The sequence below is a fragment of the Crocuta crocuta genome, unplaced genomic scaffold, assembly GCF_008692635.1.
Source record: "Crocuta crocuta isolate KB4526 unplaced genomic scaffold, BGI_CrCroc_1.0 scaffold79, whole genome shotgun sequence".
Lineage (NCBI taxonomy): Eukaryota > Metazoa > Chordata > Mammalia > Carnivora > Hyaenidae > Crocuta > Crocuta crocuta.
This window is the reverse complement of record NW_027533329.1, coordinates 1,847,176-1,866,709: the sequence shown is the minus strand read 5'-3', so window position 1 is coordinate 1,866,709 and position 19,534 is coordinate 1,847,176. Positions and strand designations below refer to the sequence as shown.

Here is a 19,534-nt window from a genome sequence, read left to right as displayed (position 1 = left end):
AGAGAGAGATAGAGACAGCATGAGCAGGGGAGGGTCAGAGAGAGAGGGAGACACAGAATTAGAAGCAGGCTCCAGGCTCTGGGCTATCAGCACAGAGCCCGACAAGAGGCTCGAACCCACGAACCGTGAGATCATGACCTGAACCGAAGTAGGATGCTTAACCAACTGAGCCACCCAGGTGCCCCAATACCAAACTTTTTAATATAGCTTTCAGAAAAGAAACCACCATTCACAGTGACAACTTCTGAAAGAACAAAGACTGGGAAAAATAAGATCAGCTACTGTGATATTCTGCATTCTGCCCTATTCAGCACCTGTTATTTTAGGAGAAGCTAAATTTAACCATTTTTAATTGTGTTGGCTTGACAGTGAGGCCAGACATAAAAAAAATAAAAAAATTTAAATGTTGACAAGCTGAAGTAATACTTATCTTTGTGGGTTCAATAAAAAAAAGCCATTAGCTTTGTAAAAGTATTTAAAAGTTGGCAAACCATAAAAGAGACTTTTAACTATTAAGAACAGGAAGTGGGGAGGGAGATGGGTTAAATGGGTGATGGGTACTAAGGAGGGTACTTGTAAGATGAGCACTAGGTGTTGTATGTAAGTGATGAATCACTTGATGAATCACTAAATCCTACACCTGAAACTAATATACTGTATGTTAACTAACTGGAATTTAAATAAAAACTTGAAAGAAAAAAATTAAAAATTAAAGTATTCAACAGTTGGAAGAGGTTTATGTGATTAATGTCAAGAATATTGCCATACTTCATAGGTGGTTATGTCCAAAAAAATTATAGCACATGCATTCAAATTCTTGCATAGATGCTTATTAAATTATTCTTAGATTTAGAAGCAAATAAATAGCACATGAAAAGGTATATTTTTAAAAATAAAATTACCTGATTATTTAGCAAGTTTTCTTTATATTATTTTTAAAATAGCAAAGTGTTTTCTTTCTTCTTAAAAATTCATTTGAATTGTTTCAAGATTAGAAAACAGAAAAAATAATTTTACATATACTTATTTTCAATTAAATACTAGTTAATTAAATCATAACCTGCCAAAATTCAATCAAATTAATCTGTACTAGAACTAATAATTTGTACACATCATAAAAACACAATTAAGGGAATTCGTATGAAACACAATAGTGATTTAAGTCCTTTACCAAAACACTGACGAAGACTATCAATAAAAAGTACAAAGTACACGATGTAAAAGAAAAATGATCTAGTAAGCCTTACATTTTTTTACGATGTTCAATATTTTGGCAATTCCTCAGCAGAGAACTTGTCATTACTGTTTCCATGAAGGGGATTCTTTTAGTGGGGATACTGTTAGATCTGCTGTCTTCTGTCTTCTGGTCTACTATTTCTCCCTGATTTCTTCCTTCTGTATCTTCACATAAGGAGGATTTAGTTAATGTGGAATGACTAGAGCCAGAGTTCATCCATTTCTCAGAAACTGGTGAATCCAGTTTATATCTGTCTGCACAAGAGTGGAGAGCTCTATTTTGCAGGATGCTATCACTGTTTGTAGAAGTGAAATGATTTTGCTGGGCTTCTGATTCTTCCCTCTGGGTGATACATACATCCCCGTGTTCATGTGAATATCGGCATTCATTACTAAGTGTCATTAATTTCTTAAAATAATTGCAGAGATCTTCTGCAGCATCCAAGGTGACCAAATTTCTACACAAATAATGAAGACATTTAATAATAAGAATTATATCACCAATATTAAAACTTATATAGGTTCTGGAAATTTCCCTTGTGTGGTTTGACATGAAAATTAAGCTTTACTACAACATTCATTAAAAAACTTATTTCTGGTTGTTTATATAAAAACTGATCTCATTTCTAACAAAATTTGAAAATATTTGTTTAACTAATTTAGATCCATCAATCCAGACAAAATGTCTGGAAGTTTTAGAATCCTTTTTATTCTAGGTATTTTTGGTGCAATTGAATGAGAAAAATCCATGCTTTTACTACCATGAGATATCATGGCTGCCTAAATTTGGAGAAGTTATTTATGAAACAAAGTTAAAAGTACTTTCTACATTGACTCTTGCCATGCAAAATATTTGTATTGGACTTTTAAACAAAGAATTTATATTATGGGAAAGTTTTTATTCCCCTTTTTCTCTGGAAAAAGAATCCATTGAAAGAAGAATTCAAATACTTTAAGACATAAATGGTTGTGATTCTCTCAAATAATTGTTGAATTTCTATCTTATGGAGGTTATGGCTTATGTAATTAATCAAACTTTCTGTTTGCCAGATTTAAGGATCTCAATAGCAAATGTAAAGAACTTCGCACTTGTGTGAGCCTTTTTCTTGGTTACATTTTATTTACCTTCCCTTATTTGTTTTATTTTTTAAAAATTTTACTTAATTCAACTGTATATTTTCTAACTATATTTAATATATAGCCACAGCTGCCTTATTTTTTTTTCTGAAACATTCAGGGTATAAATAAATATAAAACTTTTAACCATACCATACAAAATGAAAGTTATAGATCCTAAAATGTAGAGATAAACAGTCTTGCATTCACAAAGGTATTATTAAACACTAGCATAGTCTCCTTCAATATATTTTTGATATTTTGTATTTCATTCATTTTGGTGGTTAATAATGCAGAAAAGTTTCAATTCCAACATGGATGGACCTTGAGGGTGTTATGCTGAGCGAAATAAGTCAGGCAGAGAAGGACATATATCATATGTTTGCACGTATAGAAGGATTAGGAGGAACTTGACGGAGGAACAAGGGGGAGAAGAAAGGGGTAAATGGTGGGGGAAAGGGAGAGAGGCAAACCATGAGAGACTCTTGAATGCTGACAAAAACTGAGGGCTGATGGATGTGGGGGGGAGGGGGGGATGGGTATGGAGGAGGACACTTGTGGGGATGAGCACTGAGTGTTATGTGGAAACTAATTTGACAATAAACTATTTGTAAAAAACAAAACAAAACAAAACAAAAACAAAATAAATAAATACACTTAAAAAAAGAAAAAAGAAAAGTTTCAATTCTATATTGGGATATCAAGTGTTTATGATTAGGTATTGACTTCACCACCATTTGTTATTAATATAAACTATAGTCTATTTTCCATTATCAATGCCAAAATGAAACAAATTGCAGTGAAAGTAGATTATCCAAAGGAATTGACAAAGCTATGTTTCAACATGAGAGATATCGAGGGTCACCTTTACACAAAAAAATCATATATTACCATACATATTCAAGGAAATATGTTTAGTTTTGCACAAAAATAAATGTAAATGACCTTAGTATTTGTTAAAACTAAACATTAATTATCTATAACAATTGGGATTATTTATTTTTAATGTTTATTTATTTAGTTTTGAGAGAGACAGAGAAAGAGAGAGAGAGAGAGAGATAGAACAAGTGAGGGGCAGAGAGAGAGGGAGGGAAAGAGAATCCCAAGCAGGGTCTGTACAGTCAGTGCAGAGCCTGAGGTGGGGCTCCAAGTTACAAACCATGAGATCAAGATCATGACCTGAGTCAATATCAAGGGCCACCAGGAGCCCAGGTGCCTCAGACAATAGGGATTATTTAAAAGCTATAAGATTTGTTTTTAATTTGTATAGACTATATTCAAAAACATTTAAATAGAAATACCAAATCATATATATGGTCATGTACGAAAATGCAAAAAGCATTAATTTAAAAATTGTTTACATATTTGGAAGTGCATATTACAATTATAATTCCAGCTAAAATGGAGAGTCATCATAAGTGAAATATGAAATCATTTTCCTTTTTCCTTTTTGTTTTCTGGAGCAATGCAATTTAGAAAATATAATTACAGAGGGGTGTCCAGGTGGTTCAGTCAGTTAAGCGACCAACTCCTGATTTCAGCTCAGGTCATGATCTCATGGTTTGTAAGATAAAGCCCCACACTAGGCTCTGTGCTAATAGCATGGAGCCTGCTTGAGATTCTCTCTCTCCTTCTCTCTGCTCTTCCCCCACTTATGCTCTCTCTCAAAATAAATAAAAAGTATCAAAAAATCTGTAAAAATAAAAGAAAATACAGTTACAGAAAGATCATATATAATTCATTCATACTAATGTACCCTGAATTTTGGAGGGGGAATGGGAAGTTCCCTTTCTTTTATATCTAATTAGGACTCTACTCTCAGCTTCTGTTCTTCTGAATATGTACATGTGTTGATTGCTCTTATCTACTGTGCTCTCATAATATTTGAATATATAAATATATGTGTAGTATATCTAATGCATAATAAATGTTGTATGCCTTGCTCCGTTATTAACTGTTTGTCTAATTTTCTCTTATGCTAACCTGTTAATTCTTTGAAATTAAAGTATAATACTTAGCTTATTGTGTGTGTATGTTTTTTTTTAATGTTTTATTTATTTCTAGGAGAGACAGAGAGAGACAGCGTGAGCAGGGGAGGGTCAGAGAGAGAGGGAGTCACAGACTGAAACAGGCTCCAGGCTCTGAGCTGGCAGTCAGCACAGAGCCCGACGCGGGGCCGGAACCCACGAACCGCGAGATCATGACCTAAGTGAAAGTCGGTCGCTTCACAGACTAAGCCACCCAGGCGCCCCTCTTATTGTGTGTTTTGATTGCAATCATTGTCATATAAATTCATGACTGATTCATTGAATGACTGACTGTATGGATGTTTGATTCTTGTCTTGAAGATTTCCTCATGATTTCATTTACTTTATTTAATAGTTTAGTATTTAAATTGTATTTTAAATTATGTTTTTAAGGGACAATATACCAGAAAGCATACAGTACTAATCCAAAAATGTATCATAGTATTAATCAGAGTATTTTTAAAATTATATACATAAATTGCATTATGTCTTTAAATTATGAGAAGAGAACAGTCTTACCCTTTCCCAGTAATATACTTTTCAGTTAGTAAATTGAATTCTTGAATCTGGGACTGACAAAGTATCACGAAACGTCCTAATTCTGATTGATAGTATTCTTCAGTGTGTCTTTCTGAACAAGAGTTTATCATTTCACCATTGAGGATTCTTAGAGTGGTTAACACTTTAAGTAGAGAATGCCTATTGAAAGCAGGAAAAAATTTAATAATCTTGAAGAGCTTATATCTAAAATAACCATATACCTATTACTTAAACAATATAAACACGGAGTATATCTCAGAAATTGCTATTGATTTTGTAGAGAAAATGATACTGTTAAATTTGTTAAAAATTTTTATGATATCATGTCATGTACAAAGTTAAGTTTCAGAGATTTGACAAACATTTAGCCATCTTCTTCTATAAAATAAATAGGAAATGTAAGCAGCTGGAAACTTGGGCTGGGAGTAAATAAAAGGGTACATTATAAAAAGAATAACAGATACACTCTTTTAAAAAGATAATAATTAAAATACACTTACCAAAATTTGCTGTTTATTTTAGAAGTAGAGGTAAATTCTGATTGTTTCTCTTGGTAAAATATAGTTAAGAGGAGGGCTAAAACAAGAGTAGTAAGAGATCACCCTGTTTACCATGATCTAAAAAATCTAAATTTATATTTCCCCTTGAATCTTGCTAAAAAATTATAATAATAAAAATCTTTGAGGTATGGGCAAAAATCTGTACCAATTTAAAAAGATAATGGTGTGAAAAACCAAGCCAGGCAGCAAGGGCTGTTCACCAGGCCTAGCCATTTATAAGTATTTGCCCAAACCTTTCACAAGGATACTGTGTGCCTCTTTTCACAAGGCCATTAATGGTCAAAGGGGTAAAATGGGCTTCTTAAATGAATAAATCCCCCTTAGTTAGAAACTAACATTTCATATGCAGAAAAGTACAAACCTGATGAAAGATATTAAAGAACTAAATAAATGGAAAGATATCCAATGAAGATATCTTCATAGATAGGAAGTTCAAAATTGTTCAAGAAATCAGTTCTTCTCAACTTGATCTTTAGATGAATGTAACCCCACTAAAAACACTGGTAAGGTATTTTGTGTATATCAACAAACTAATACTAAAATATATAAAAAAGAAGCCAAAAACCAAAAGACAAAAAACAAAAAAACCAAACCAGAATAGCTAAATTCCATATTGAAAAAGAACAAAGTTAGAAAACTAACACTTTTGACTTCAAGACTTACTACAAAGTCACAGTAATTATGACAGTATGGTATTGGCGAAAGAATAGAAAAATATATCAATGGAAGAGAAACAGACAAATACATCAATGGAAGAGAAGAGAGAGCCCAGAAGTAGACCCCCATAAATCTACTAAAGTATATTAGCCAACTAATCTTTGACAAAGAAGCAAAGGCAATACAATGGAACAAAGATAAATGATGCTAGAACAATTAGACATCTACCTGCAAAAAAGTGAATCTAGACACAGACTTTGGACCCCTTAGAAAATTTAACTCAAATGGGTCATAAAACTAAATGTAAAATGCAAAACTATAAAACTACGAGAAGATAACATAAGAGAAAAATAGATGTCACAAAAGATAATGATGACTTTTGGATACAACATCTAAGACAAAAATTCATGAAAGAAATAATTGATAAGCTAGACTTATCAATTCTGCTCTGTGAAAAACAATATCAAGAGAATGTAAAGACAAGCCAGATACCAGGAAAAATATCTGAGAAAGGGTTGTTACCCAAAATATAGGAAGAAATTTTAAAGCTCAACAATAAGAAAGTAAATATATCAATTAAAAATGCGCCAAAAAACTTAACAGACTTCTCACCAAAGAAAATATACAGACGGCAAGTAAGCATATGAAAGATGTTCAACATCATTTGTCATTAGAGAACTGTAAATTAAAATAACAAGATACTATTATATATCTATTAGAATGGCCAATTCAAAATGCTGACACCACCAAACACTGGTGAGGATGTGAAGAAACAAAAACCCTCAATCGTTGCTGGTGGAAATGCAGAATCAGTGCAACTACCTTGGAAAATAGTTTGGTGGTTTCTTACAAAAGTTAACATACTTTGACTATATGATCCAGCAATTTGTTCCTCAGTTTACCTAAATGAACTAAAAACAATGTTTGCACCAAAATATCCACAAGGATGTTTATAGCAGCTTTATTTGCAATTGCCAAAACCCCAAAACAATTAAGATGTTCTTTAGTTGGTGAAAGAATAAACAAACTGTGTTACATCAATATAAAGGGATATTATTTAGCATTAAAAAGAAATGAACTATTAGGTCATGAATAGAAAAGATTCTTAAATGTATATTACTAAGCAAAAAAAGAGGATATGATAGGGCTACATACCGTACAATACCAACTATATGAAATTCTTGAAAAAAATCGAAACTGAGACAGTACAAAGATCAGGTTTGTCAGGGATTAAGGTGAAGGGAGAGATGAACAGGCAAAGCAGAGAGCATTTTTAGGGCAGTGAAACTATTCTGTATACTACTACTATGCAGTGGATACATGTCATTATACAATTGTCAGAATCCATAGAATATATGACACCAAGAATAAACCCTAATGTAAAGTGTGAACTTCAGGTGATAATGATCTGTCGATGTGGGTTCATCAGTTATAACAGGTATACCACTTTGGTGCAGGATGCTGATAGTGGAGGAGGCTGTCATGTGTGGGAACAGTGTATATGTGGGAATTCTCTGTAGTTTCTGCTTAATTTTGCTAACTTTTTCTAAAATATAAAGATTTTAATGTTTATTTATTTAGTTTGAGAGACAGAGCACAAGTGGAGAAGGGGAAGAGTGAGAGAAAGAGAGAGAGAGAGAGAGAGAGAGAGAATCCCAAGCAGGATCCACACTGTCAGTGTGGAGCCCAACATAGAGATGAGTTTCACAAACCATGAAACTATTACCTCAGCTGAAATCAAGAGACAGATGCTTAACTGAGTAAGCTACCCAGGTGTCCCCCAAACATAAAGTTTTTTATTAAAACAGAGAACAAAACAACTCACAGTTCCTAAAAACTAAATGAAGGATGGCAAGATAAGATTACAAAAATGCTAAGGTCTAATAAAGAAAACTCCAGTCAGGTGTTCCTTCCACCTAGATGGTATAGTTAGGTTTGACATATTCACTTATATAAACACAGTTGTAAAATATAATTTTTACATTTATATAATAATTTATATGTAACTTATATTTCTCTAAATTTATATTTACATATTTATGTATATGAAGGAAGTGGTCCACTAAGGCTAAATTGCCAAGACCCAATTAAAGTCATATGTATAGTTATGATCTTGATAGTCTTGGTGTTTAATAAAAGATAATCACAAGAAATATGTAAATACATTTCCTTCAATGAAAGCATAAAAAGAGAAGAACATCACAAGTTTTCATTTACTCAGGACATATGATTAATTTTCCACCCTTACCTCACTCCACTCTTTGAGAAATAATACTTTTTTTTCTCTTACAGATATTTACATAAGAAGGAAAGCAAATAGATTGTGTTCTGTGTTCTTCAAGATAACTATCAAATGTTTTACAGTGTTAAAGAGCTTAATCTAGTTAAGAAAACTTGGGTCCATCACTTCTCGGCCTTTTGGCTAAGATCAAGTGAAGACTAGGGTCCATATATTTTGAACTTTTTAAGGGGCTTTTTTAGGCTTGCAGGTACCAATATTTGTCATATCATAAACTACCACACTTACTACAAAAGGTTAAATAATTAGCATATTGCATTTCTGTTTGGGTTCATTTTAAGATATGGTTCAAAAACAGAATGCTAATTAAGATAATAGCTATTCATCACAGAGGTGATGAAGTAATCAGAAGTAATCACCACACAGTTACAATATGAAATATAACATGAAGTCTTTTAGTGAGGCTACCATCAAAGCAAGGAAAGGCTAATCTCTGAAATTGAAGCTGGTAATAAAACATAACAAAGAGATTAACTATCCATATTCTATCCTATCAATTTGTTTATTACATTAATAATGAAACTACATTGCATTCTAAAGCTCCCTCAAGTATCCAGTCAAGTTTTCTCCAAGACATGACTATAATGTCAAAATAACTTATATATAGCTATAAAATGCCATGTATGAAATAAAGATGCTTTTGAAATGTGAAAATAAAGGGTAGTAAAAGTTAAAACTGTATTGGTGTTTATACAGCTTAACAAAGAATGTGCTCTAATCCTACTGATGATCTTTATTCATTAGATCATCTCCTAAAATACAGAAAAGCAAACATAAGGCTTCAATAACTTGATGGAGCCAGCCCTAGACAATAACCTACAGTTTTAATTCCCTGTGTACCAAGCAAATGTCTTGCTAATACCTTGGTCTCCAGAGTGGACCTCAACAGCAGAACGAATGAGGTATGCTAATGCCATGTTTTTGTCTTTGAAATAGATATACTTCTTATAAGAAAAAAATAATAAAGCTGATTTTCTTAGTATAATTTTAATCTCTTAAGAGTTAGTTAAAGCTGGGGCGCCTGGCTGGCTCAGTGGGTTAAGCGTCTGACTTTGGCTCAAGTCATGATCTCACGTTCATGAGTTTGAGCCCCGCATCAGGCTCTGTACTGACAGTTTGGAACCTGGAAACTGCTTTGGATTCTGTCTTCCTCTCTCTCTGCTCTGTCTTTCCCTCAAAAAATAAACAGACATTAAAAAATAGTTAGCTAAAGCTGATTTGCTTATTTCTATTGTTCAGTTATTTCTAGTTAAATAATAACTATAAGTTGTTGGCCCTATAATACTTTTCAATGGGATCCTGGACCTACAGTAATATTGCAGATAAAGTAACACTTAAGACCCTCTGGAACAGCCATCTTCCAGGTGCCATTTTGTCTAATTAAGGAGGTGTCAACAAAAGGAAGAAAATACTCATGCTGCTATTGTGAGAACCACAGGGTCACACACAACTGTTTTTTTTTTTATCTTAGTCACTATCTATATCCATTTTGATGGGAATTCAAGGCTAGATCCCTATGTGTGTCTCCAACATTTCAGGGCAGTGTCTCTGAAAAGACTGTCCTTGAACTACTATATCAGTAGTGCCTGGGAGGCTTTTTTAAATTTAGTCACACCAAAGACCTCTTGTTGGTGGGTTCTGGGGAGCTTGCATTTTTAAAATATAGCTTTTCTTATGTACCTTAAATAATTAAGAACCACTATAACAAGTTATGCTAAAATTAGAGATGTTCAGGTTTAAACTTAAAAAAAGACCTTGAAATTTTGATCATTTAGAAATTGTCTTAACCTTTTAAGAAAAATATAGCTTACTTGTATACTTGAGGCATCCCCTATATATCAATGGTGCCAGAGAATTTACTAAAGTAAGGGATATTGTGGGCCTGGACAGTTACATTCCAATGACCTGTTCACTGATTAACATTGCCATTGGTTTTACATAAATGGTGTGAACGTTTCTTATGAAAGTATTCCTGTAACACTGAAGTTACAGAGTACATATCAGATATATAGAGAAACCAGCTTTCTATTCAGAAATAATGACAAAATGAAGAGCCATTTTAACTAAATAACCCAATTTAATCCTAGAAGCAAAATATAAGGGTTTGCTTTATCAGATGAATGGAAGGATCAATATTTTATCACAAGTATATTGTATTTAATAAAACAACTGTTTATGCTCTAGACAATCAAAATAATAAAAAATAACTAAATCCAAAGGTAATTAATACAAAACATTGGTTTGTTTCTTGGCATTGCAAGTGTTATTATGTGGAAACTGGATGTTAACTAACCAAATGACTAAGGGGCAAAATGATAATTTTGTCATCAAATACTACATTTTGGATATGGCTCTTAATATAGATATAAATATGTACAATTTATAGCTACAGGGTATAATTATAGAAAATATGGATCAATGGGGCTTGATTTTTACATTAAAAATATTTTGATGTCACATTCATCACCTTTATATAAAAAAAGAAAAGTCTCTAACAGTTTATTTGAGTCAGAATGTTTGAAATTTCTTTGATGCAAAAGTTAGTATGTTTGTTTGGATCTTCAGGACCATGACAATTTCTGGAAATTTGTGATTTATATAACAAATATCCAGATTAGATTTGGTATTAGGTGTTAAACATTGTTTCTTATTTATTTATTTATTTTTTTTTAGGGAATAGTTCTCAGAACTATATAAATTAGTAGTGTAGTGGGTTGGCCTTCAGTTCCAATGCAGCTTTAGAAGACTCTATGATGAATATATTAGAAAGTGCTGTACCAAGTTGATTCATGTTGGAAATGAAGTATAAGAATACTGTGAGATCTCAACATTAGTTTTTCCAGCTGGGTTCCTCCTAGCCAAGAGCTGAATCAATATTTCATTTAGTGAAAACTTCCTGGTGAATATTCTGTCACTTAAGAGACTCCATTAATCATTAGTGAATGAAACACATTCCCAAAGGAGATTCGAAACTGAGTCTGTAGATTAAGTTTTAAAAAGAGATTTTTTTAGTACATCAGTTTTGTCCATGTTATCACTGGCCAGACATGAAAGTAAGAAGCCAATTGGGAAAATCTATAACTAATCCCTTTGTTGGTATCAAGGGGTTATTTAAAGTTCATTGGAACATACTGCTTACCCAGGTTTGAGTTGATCCTTTCATTAACAAATCTATATTTTATAGATTACTAGTTTTAAAACCCTTTAGATAACTGAATCTCTTCTTGAAATTATAAAATCTGTATTAGGCCTACTGATCTAAGTGAAATTTGATAAGCAAAAATTTTAGGTTGGTATTACTCTGGTCCAGTAAAGTTTATTTAAACATAGAAATTATAATAGCTAAATAATTGTACATGTCTATAATATAAATACTACCTTTTTCTTTAAATATTATTTCTAATTAAATATTTGCTTTAAAACTGTAAAGTATATATACTTAGTAAGTATAGCATATGTTAGTATAGCACTAAGTATATATACTTAGTATAGTAGTAAAATGTGAATGTTTATATATTTAAATAGATTTATATCAATATATTTCACTGTAAGCATATTTTATCCAACAAACTATTTATTCTTCATACCAAAAAAACCCTATAAATAAATTCAAAGAGTATTCAGGACATAGATTTGTTTCTAGTTATTGCAACTGGCAGCATGGCAGCTGTTTGAATGGAAACTGATACCAGATCAGCAAGATAATTCATGTCCTATTTGCCCAACTCCTAATAGAAAAACCATGGCCTGCAAAGAGCTTGCTCTGAATAATGGGCACATCCACCTATTTCTGTTTGTCATCATATATTTGGTCTATATAGTTACTTAGGAAAATAAAGATATCTACCTAAAAACAACTCATCAGGTATTTTCATTAATAAATAATGTCGTCGGCCAAGAAGAAGCTCTTGGACATAATTACACTCTACGTTTTATGTGGGAAGTTTCACTCTAAGCTCACTCTTCCAGTTCTAACATAGAAGGATCTGTACAATATCTGGTACCACTTCTACTACTTAATTTTAGTCCTTTTTAAATTCCTGGACTTTCTAATAACATTTAATGTGGCCACCTTCCTTAATCTCATCACTTTGATGCTGAAAAAATCTTCTCTGAATACTATTTTCCTTTTCATACAACTATTCAAAGTTTCTCTACAGCTTCTTAAAAATAATGGCTAACATTTACCAAGTGTGCTATATGCCAGGCACTACTATAAAATGCTTCTCTCTTGCAGTTAGTTTGGCTTTATGACTAGTTACATCCAGTGGAATATGAGAGAAGTGATCAATGCCACCTTTTCTAAAGTTTATTTATTTTGAGAGAAAGTGGGAGTGGGAGAGGGGCAGAGAGCAAAAGAAAGAGAGAGAATCCCAAGCAGGCTCCACACTGTCAGTGCAAAGCCTGAGGCAGGGCTCCAGCTCACAACTGTGAGATCATGACCTGAGCCAAAGGCAGACGCTTAAATGCCACCCAGGCACCCCGATCAATGTCACATTTGAAAGCAGAGCAGTTAAATGTCAGATGTGTTTTCCCTGTGGTCTCTTCCCTTCTCTCTCAGCACAATCTATTATCTAAAAATGTTTTACATTAGATTACATTGAAGTTATATGACACAGAGCCACAAAATGGAAGCATCCTGAGTTTCTGAGTCTGCTTCGATGAGACAGGTTGAACTCACATCAAATGCAATATAAACCAGAAATAAGCTTCTATTGTATTAAACCACATACATTTCTGGGTTTGCTATTTTGTGGTACAATCTCTATTACCTTAATGAACAAATCCTGAGGTAGCTACTGTTATTATACCCATTCTATAGATGAAGACACTGAGACATAGCGAGATTAAGTAATCTGTGCAAACCAAACAGCTAGGAAGTGGCAGAACAGATCTGCACCTGAGCAGGTTACTTACAATGCCTATACGTATAGCCAGTATGCTATAGGCTCTCTCCAAGACCATAGTATATTGAAGACTTTTTTATCCTAGCATACAAGGCCCTTTACAACCTGGCAGCAATATATCCTATGAAACAGTAGAGCAAGTATTAAATTCCAGGCTTTAGAACTCAAGTATTAAATTCTAGGCTTTAGAACTCAGATCCCTTCTCTGACATTTACATAACTGAGTAAATCACAAGGTATTCAATCTTCAGTAAATACCCTTATAAAATCAGAATGATAATTACAGAACCCAATTCAGAGTTGTTGTGAAGTAATATGTGTAGATATTTAGCCCATTCTCTGACTCACTGTAAATGTATATACTTGATTTCTTATTTACTTCCCAAAGTATTTTCCACTATACCTACGTTACACCTGAATAGATCAGAGCCGAACCTGGACTTTTGTATTTCCTCATTTTCTTGGATATTTCCTCCATCAGAAGTGCTTTTTTTTTTCTTTTAACTTGATTTTAAATTGTACTAACTTTCTGAGGTTTAACCCAAAGTTTGCCTCTTCAGCAAAGGTAATTTTCCTGGTCCCTCTAAATTAAGGTAGGATTTCTAAGGCATATCTGTTGCCTACAATAATCATCTGACATATGTATTAGGTTCTGAAATCTAAGTGTTAAAGAGCACAACTGAAGCCAGATTAAATCCTGCCTCTTCTAGTAGCTAGCTGTGTAAACTTGGGCAAGTTATTTAGCCTTTTAGTGATTCTGTTCCCCTACCTGTAAAATGGGGATACTAGGTAGATATTTTATTAGGCATATTGTATTAAATTAAATGGGCACAAAGTAAATGCTATAACAGTGTTTGCTATCATTATTGGTTTTCAAAGCTATCATTTTTTGTATATATTTTATATCCCTATAAAGATTATAAACATGGTTTAAGTCATGGACTATGTAGAATTTAAAGTCCTTTAGAGTGTCCAAAATGTTAGGACATTGGTTGGATATAATAGGCATACACTAAATATTTGGTGACTTAATGAGACCCCATAGTGTGGTTACCCTGGACATGGAAAATAGTAGATTTCTGTATGCTTACAATGTTCCAGAAATTATCCTCAACAAAATATGTGTATTGTTGTCCCATTCAATTATCATAACTACCCCACAAGATAGGTACTATCATTATTCTTACTTTTCCAGTGAGGATTTGGATACATAGGAAAGTTGTTAACTTGCCCAGGATCACACAGTATGGGGTAGGAGCAGGATGTCCTTGTTTAAAAACATGGTGATTTCCAAAGTTTAATGTGCATAATTTCATTTCAAAAGGGCTGGTTTGAAGCACGCATTACTAAACATCACCCCCTAGCTCCTTCTGATTAAGTGGGTCTGGACAGTGTCCAAGATTTTTCATTTCTAACAAGTTTCCAAGTGATAATGAAGTTTGTCATCTAGAGATATATTTCCAAAACCACGTCAACAGCTTATGCTCTCTCTTCCATACTACACAGCTTAAATTGCACTTGGAAAAAGATGTTTCTAAAGTAGAAGTTGACAAGTTCTGTTCCAAAACATGTAAAACATACCAGGTTTCCCTCAAAAACAGTATACCATTAGAAATTTATGTGGAGGGGCGCCTGGGTGGCTCAGTCAGTTAAGCGTCTGACTTCAGCTCAGATCATGATCTCGCGGTTCGTGGGTTCGGGCCCCGCGTCGGGCTCTGTGCTGACTGCCAGCTCAGAGCCTGGAGCCTGCTTCAGATTCTGTGTCTCCCTCTCTCTCTGACCCTCCCCTGCTCATGCTGTCTCTCTCTCTCCTCTCTCTCTCTTTCTCTCTCTGAGAAATAAATAAAAAACATTAAAATTTTTTTTTAAAAAAGAAATTTATGTGGAAACAGAACTTTAAAGAATATAGAAAAGTAGGTTTTCTTTCAAGGATAACTCTTCTGTAATACATGAACTATCAACAGGTAGCAAGTGTAGAACTATACACAGGGGTGGTATAAAATGCTATTTTCTGTTTTTAAAAATTTTTTTCATGTTCATTTATTTTTGAGAGAGATACAGAGATAGAATGTAAGTAGGGGAGGAGCAGAGTAAGGGAGACACAGAATTTGAAGTAAAATGCTATTTTCTTAACCAAAGACCAATTAACAAATTCACAAAACCAATACATGTGGAAAGAGGATGTCGGAGGTTTGCAGTGGCCTCAGACAAGGGATGGAAAGAGATTACTTCCTAGACTTTCTTAACCTGTTCCACAAGTGGATTAAGTCACTTGTAGGAACTTTAAACATGACCAGATCATTGATTCTTCTATAAGATATATTTTGTTGGAAATCATAAGAACAAGGATCTTCTAGGCTATGGCCACACATCATAGGAAAGCCGATGATAACAAACAGTCAACTGATTCTGCCCTAGGAATGGATGTCACAGCCTATTTTTCAATTATTCATTCCTCCTTGTCTATGTTTTACTCACAAATGTTGTATTTTCACTACCTGATCAAATTGATACAATTTACATATTTGATCCAAACTCTGAGGATCCTGAAATGGGTTTTCTACTGAAATCTCAATAAATATTTGCCTTTTTCTATACTTAGTGTGATGTCAAACTTATCTTGCTAAATTAGGCTACAAGCCTTGTCTATTCTTCCCTTGTTCTGTTTTAATGTACCCATGACTCGATATGACACAAATGTCAAATGTACAATAAATCATATTAAACCATCTTACAAATGCATGCTGCTAGACATAAAAAAAAAAGATGAGTTTAGATCAGAATCATCACCAGTACTAGAAAGGTACTAGTACTTTTCAAAGCTTTTCAGAATTCTGGGATTTAGTTCACCTGGACCTGGGTAAATGAGTAATGATCTGAGGGTGTATGAGAAAAAATCATGTAAAACCAAGGGCAAGAACCACTGAAAAGAAAAAAGTAGAAAAATTACAGGAATCTTTATTAGGCTGGGAGTAATTCTTATCAGCCAAAATTGAAAGGATGTATATTAGAGGCAGGTAGGGAAAATATACAGGAAGTCAGTGCCATAGCTGTAGAGCTAAACTGACACTAGTCAAAAGATTTCTTGGGGGTCTTTAAGATCCCTAACAGATCTTAAAGCAAGCTTTAAAGCATCCCCCTAATTTAACTTAGCTGTTGCTTGTCAGAAACAAAATAGATGTTATCTAAAGAAAAAGAACAAAGTTAAGAAATCAATAGTATAAAATCTAAGATGTCCAGAATACCATCGAAATTATGAAATATGAGAGAAACAGGTAAATATGACCCAGAACTGGGGTAAAAATCAATAAAAATAGACCCCAAAATGATACAGATGATAAAACTAGCAGATAAGAATTTTAAAATAGCTATTATAAATATTCTCCCTATGTTCAAGATGATTCAAGAAAACATAAATATGATTAGGAGAGAAATTGCAAATGTTAAAAAAAAAATGAAACTTCTAGAGATGAAAATCACAGTATCTGAACTCTGACCTGATTAAGTCTGGATTTTGATTAATATCAAAATAGATATATATGAAGAAAATATCAGAGAACTTGAATCTATAGCAATAACTGTTATGAGTAAAGTACAAACACAAAAAAGTGTTATATATATACATACAATATGTGTGTGTGTGTGTGTGTGTGTTACATATATATGAACACAGCAATAGCAACTTTTAGAATATATCAAGTGGTTGAATATTGGTGAAATTGGAGTCCTAGTAGGACAAGATAGGGAAGAGGCAGAAAAAACATTTGAAAAACTAATGGTCGAAAAATTTCTAAATTTTACAGAAACTACAAATTCATCAGATTCAAGAGGTTCAACAGATCTCACATGCACACACACGAGCAGTGGAGGGGAAGAGAGAATCATAAGCAGGGTCCACAATGAGCATGGAGCCCCACACAGGGCTTGATCTCATGACCTTGATATCAGGACCTGACCCAAAATTAGGAGTTAACTCTTAACTGACTGAGCTACCCATGTGCCCCAGGTCAATAGCTCTCAAGAGAAAGAATCTACATAAAACCACAGAAAAACACATTCTAATCAAATTGCTGAAAACCATTGATAGAAAAACCTTAGATATCTCCAGAGGGAGTGCTGGCAGACTTCCCATCAGAAACAATGAAAGCTATGAGAGTGGAGAGAGTTTTTTTTTTTTTTTAAAGAACTGGAGGAGGTGACTGACTCCAAAGGGCCATGAAGTAATTTTTTAAGGTGATAAAAATGTTTAATGTCTTGATTGTGGTGGTTTCTACACCATCCTTATACACCATACTTATACTCCTAAATAAAACTGATTAAGTTTATTATATGAAAATTATCTCAAAAACTTTCATAATGAAAAAGAAATATTAGTCAATTTTGAGGAAAATGGTATCAACATAATATAAGAGTTTCAGATTAGAGAAACTTTTTTATAGAAAAAATTCACTCTAAAAATTATAAAATATTTTCCTTCTACTACATCTAGGTACTGCAATATTTTAAAGAGACGTATGAATTCACATATCTTATAATCTATACTTTAACAGACATAAAATTTTTCTTTTAAGAAAATAAAATCAAATTACTGGCAGAAAATAATAATTTTAAGTAGCAAGCTATGTGACTGATAACTTATAAAAAGTCATTCCCAATAAAAATGTGTTATATATAAATACAAGCCCCAAGTTAACATCATACTAAAACTGTCACATAATCAATGGTATGGATCAAAATGATCATTTTAAATTTGATTATTTCAGACATGTGAAAAAAATTACTTTAGGTTGAAGATATTTTTAAAACTGATTTTACCAAAAAGATGTCTTGTTTTGAATAACTTTTAAAATATTTTGATTAACTTTTCCCAAGAAGTTAATATACACAAAGAAATTTTCATCAAACTGTGTTTTCTGTAACCATAATAAAGTATATAATAGGGTACAACAATGTTTCTTACCTCCAGTTTGTTTCTTGAAGAAGTGGGTTTCCAGTGAGAGACAATTCTTGGAGAGAATAGCATGCATCAAACCACCTAATGGCACTTGTAAGATCTACAGAAAATAAAAAATAAAAATCATTACAAAAGGCAATACAGAGAAAGAACAGTAATCATAAATCAATGACCATTTATGTATTGGTTAAGTATTAAAAGAAAGCAACAAAAATGATTTATTCCACAGAATACAATGTGCTTTTAAAAAGGAGCTATATTAAGAACACAGACTCTCCTGTTAGAATATATATTTTTCCCACAATTGCTTTATGATTCAGGCTCATACCTCTTACCAGGTGAGGGTTAAATGAGCTCATGTGTGTAAAGAATTTAGAACAGTTTGTGTCAGATTGTTAGCACAAAACCTGAAGAAGTTAAATCTAAACTAATAAGTGGTAAAATTGAACACATACCTAAATAGAATTACACGAACTTATTTTACTTTCAAAAGTAAGAATGGTAGATCAATCCAGGGTACATTACAGAATAATTTATACTGAATTGCTCTCCCACAGATAATCATAAAACTGGACAATACAATGAAGTACCTGTTTTTAAGCCTGTCTTTCAGAGATGGGAAACATATATGGTGAGCCAAAATCACATTGGTTTTCCATCTGAAAGCAGTTTGTCACTTTGGAACAGTAAAGTAGAGACAAAATGAAGAGCTCTTTTGCTAAGTAAGGAGGCAAAGATTAGAACTGAAGTTGGAATTTATGATGAAAAGTATTGAGAAGAAGCTGTGTATGTATATGTTATGTTATGGTGAGAATAATGGGGAAAGAAGTCTATGTGAGAATTCACCACAGATCCGTGGGCAAGTACAAGGTATTACACACCCAGGGAAAGACTGAAAAACCTAGCAGAGATCACCAGTTGCAAGGCTAAGGGCTGAATGATGACACTAAGTTCATGCACCAGTAAAAGACACTGGAGTCTCAGCCCAGCCAAAATGAGACCTAACTGGGTATATCTCAGAGTTGGAGCTACAATCCAGGAAGAGTGTGCAATAGGAGTGAACACAATGGCTTGGGGTAGGGGCACGCACTAAGAGTTGAAAACTAAAATGCCTTGTCCTAATAGAGAATGAAATTAAAGCAGAAAAAAAAATTATCCATAAATGCTTTAACTGCCTACCAGAACTGAACTTAACTCCTTTAAAAGGAAGCAAAACACTAAACTGTATTATGTAAAAT

At 33.2% G+C, this 19,534-nt stretch overlaps 1 protein-coding gene across 5 annotated transcripts in view; it reads right to left on the bottom strand.

Annotated features, from left to right (window-relative positions):
• The window catches only part of LRRIQ1 (leucine rich repeats and IQ motif containing 1), a 203,870-nt gene that overhangs the window by 127,264 nt on the left and 57,072 nt on the right, over positions 1–19,534 (bottom strand). For all 5 annotated transcript variants that reach the window (XM_077748144.1, XM_077748145.1, XM_077748146.1 and 2 more), the window contains exons 13-15: positions 18,303–18,396; positions 4,899–5,078; positions 1,248–1,694 (exon numbers count right to left, since the gene is read on the bottom strand). In XM_077748144.1, coding sequence (XP_077604270.1) covers positions 1,248–1,694; positions 4,899–5,078; positions 18,303–18,396 — 721 coding nt within the window. The remainder of the gene's footprint in view (positions 1–1,247; positions 1,695–4,898; positions 5,079–18,302; positions 18,397–19,534) is intronic.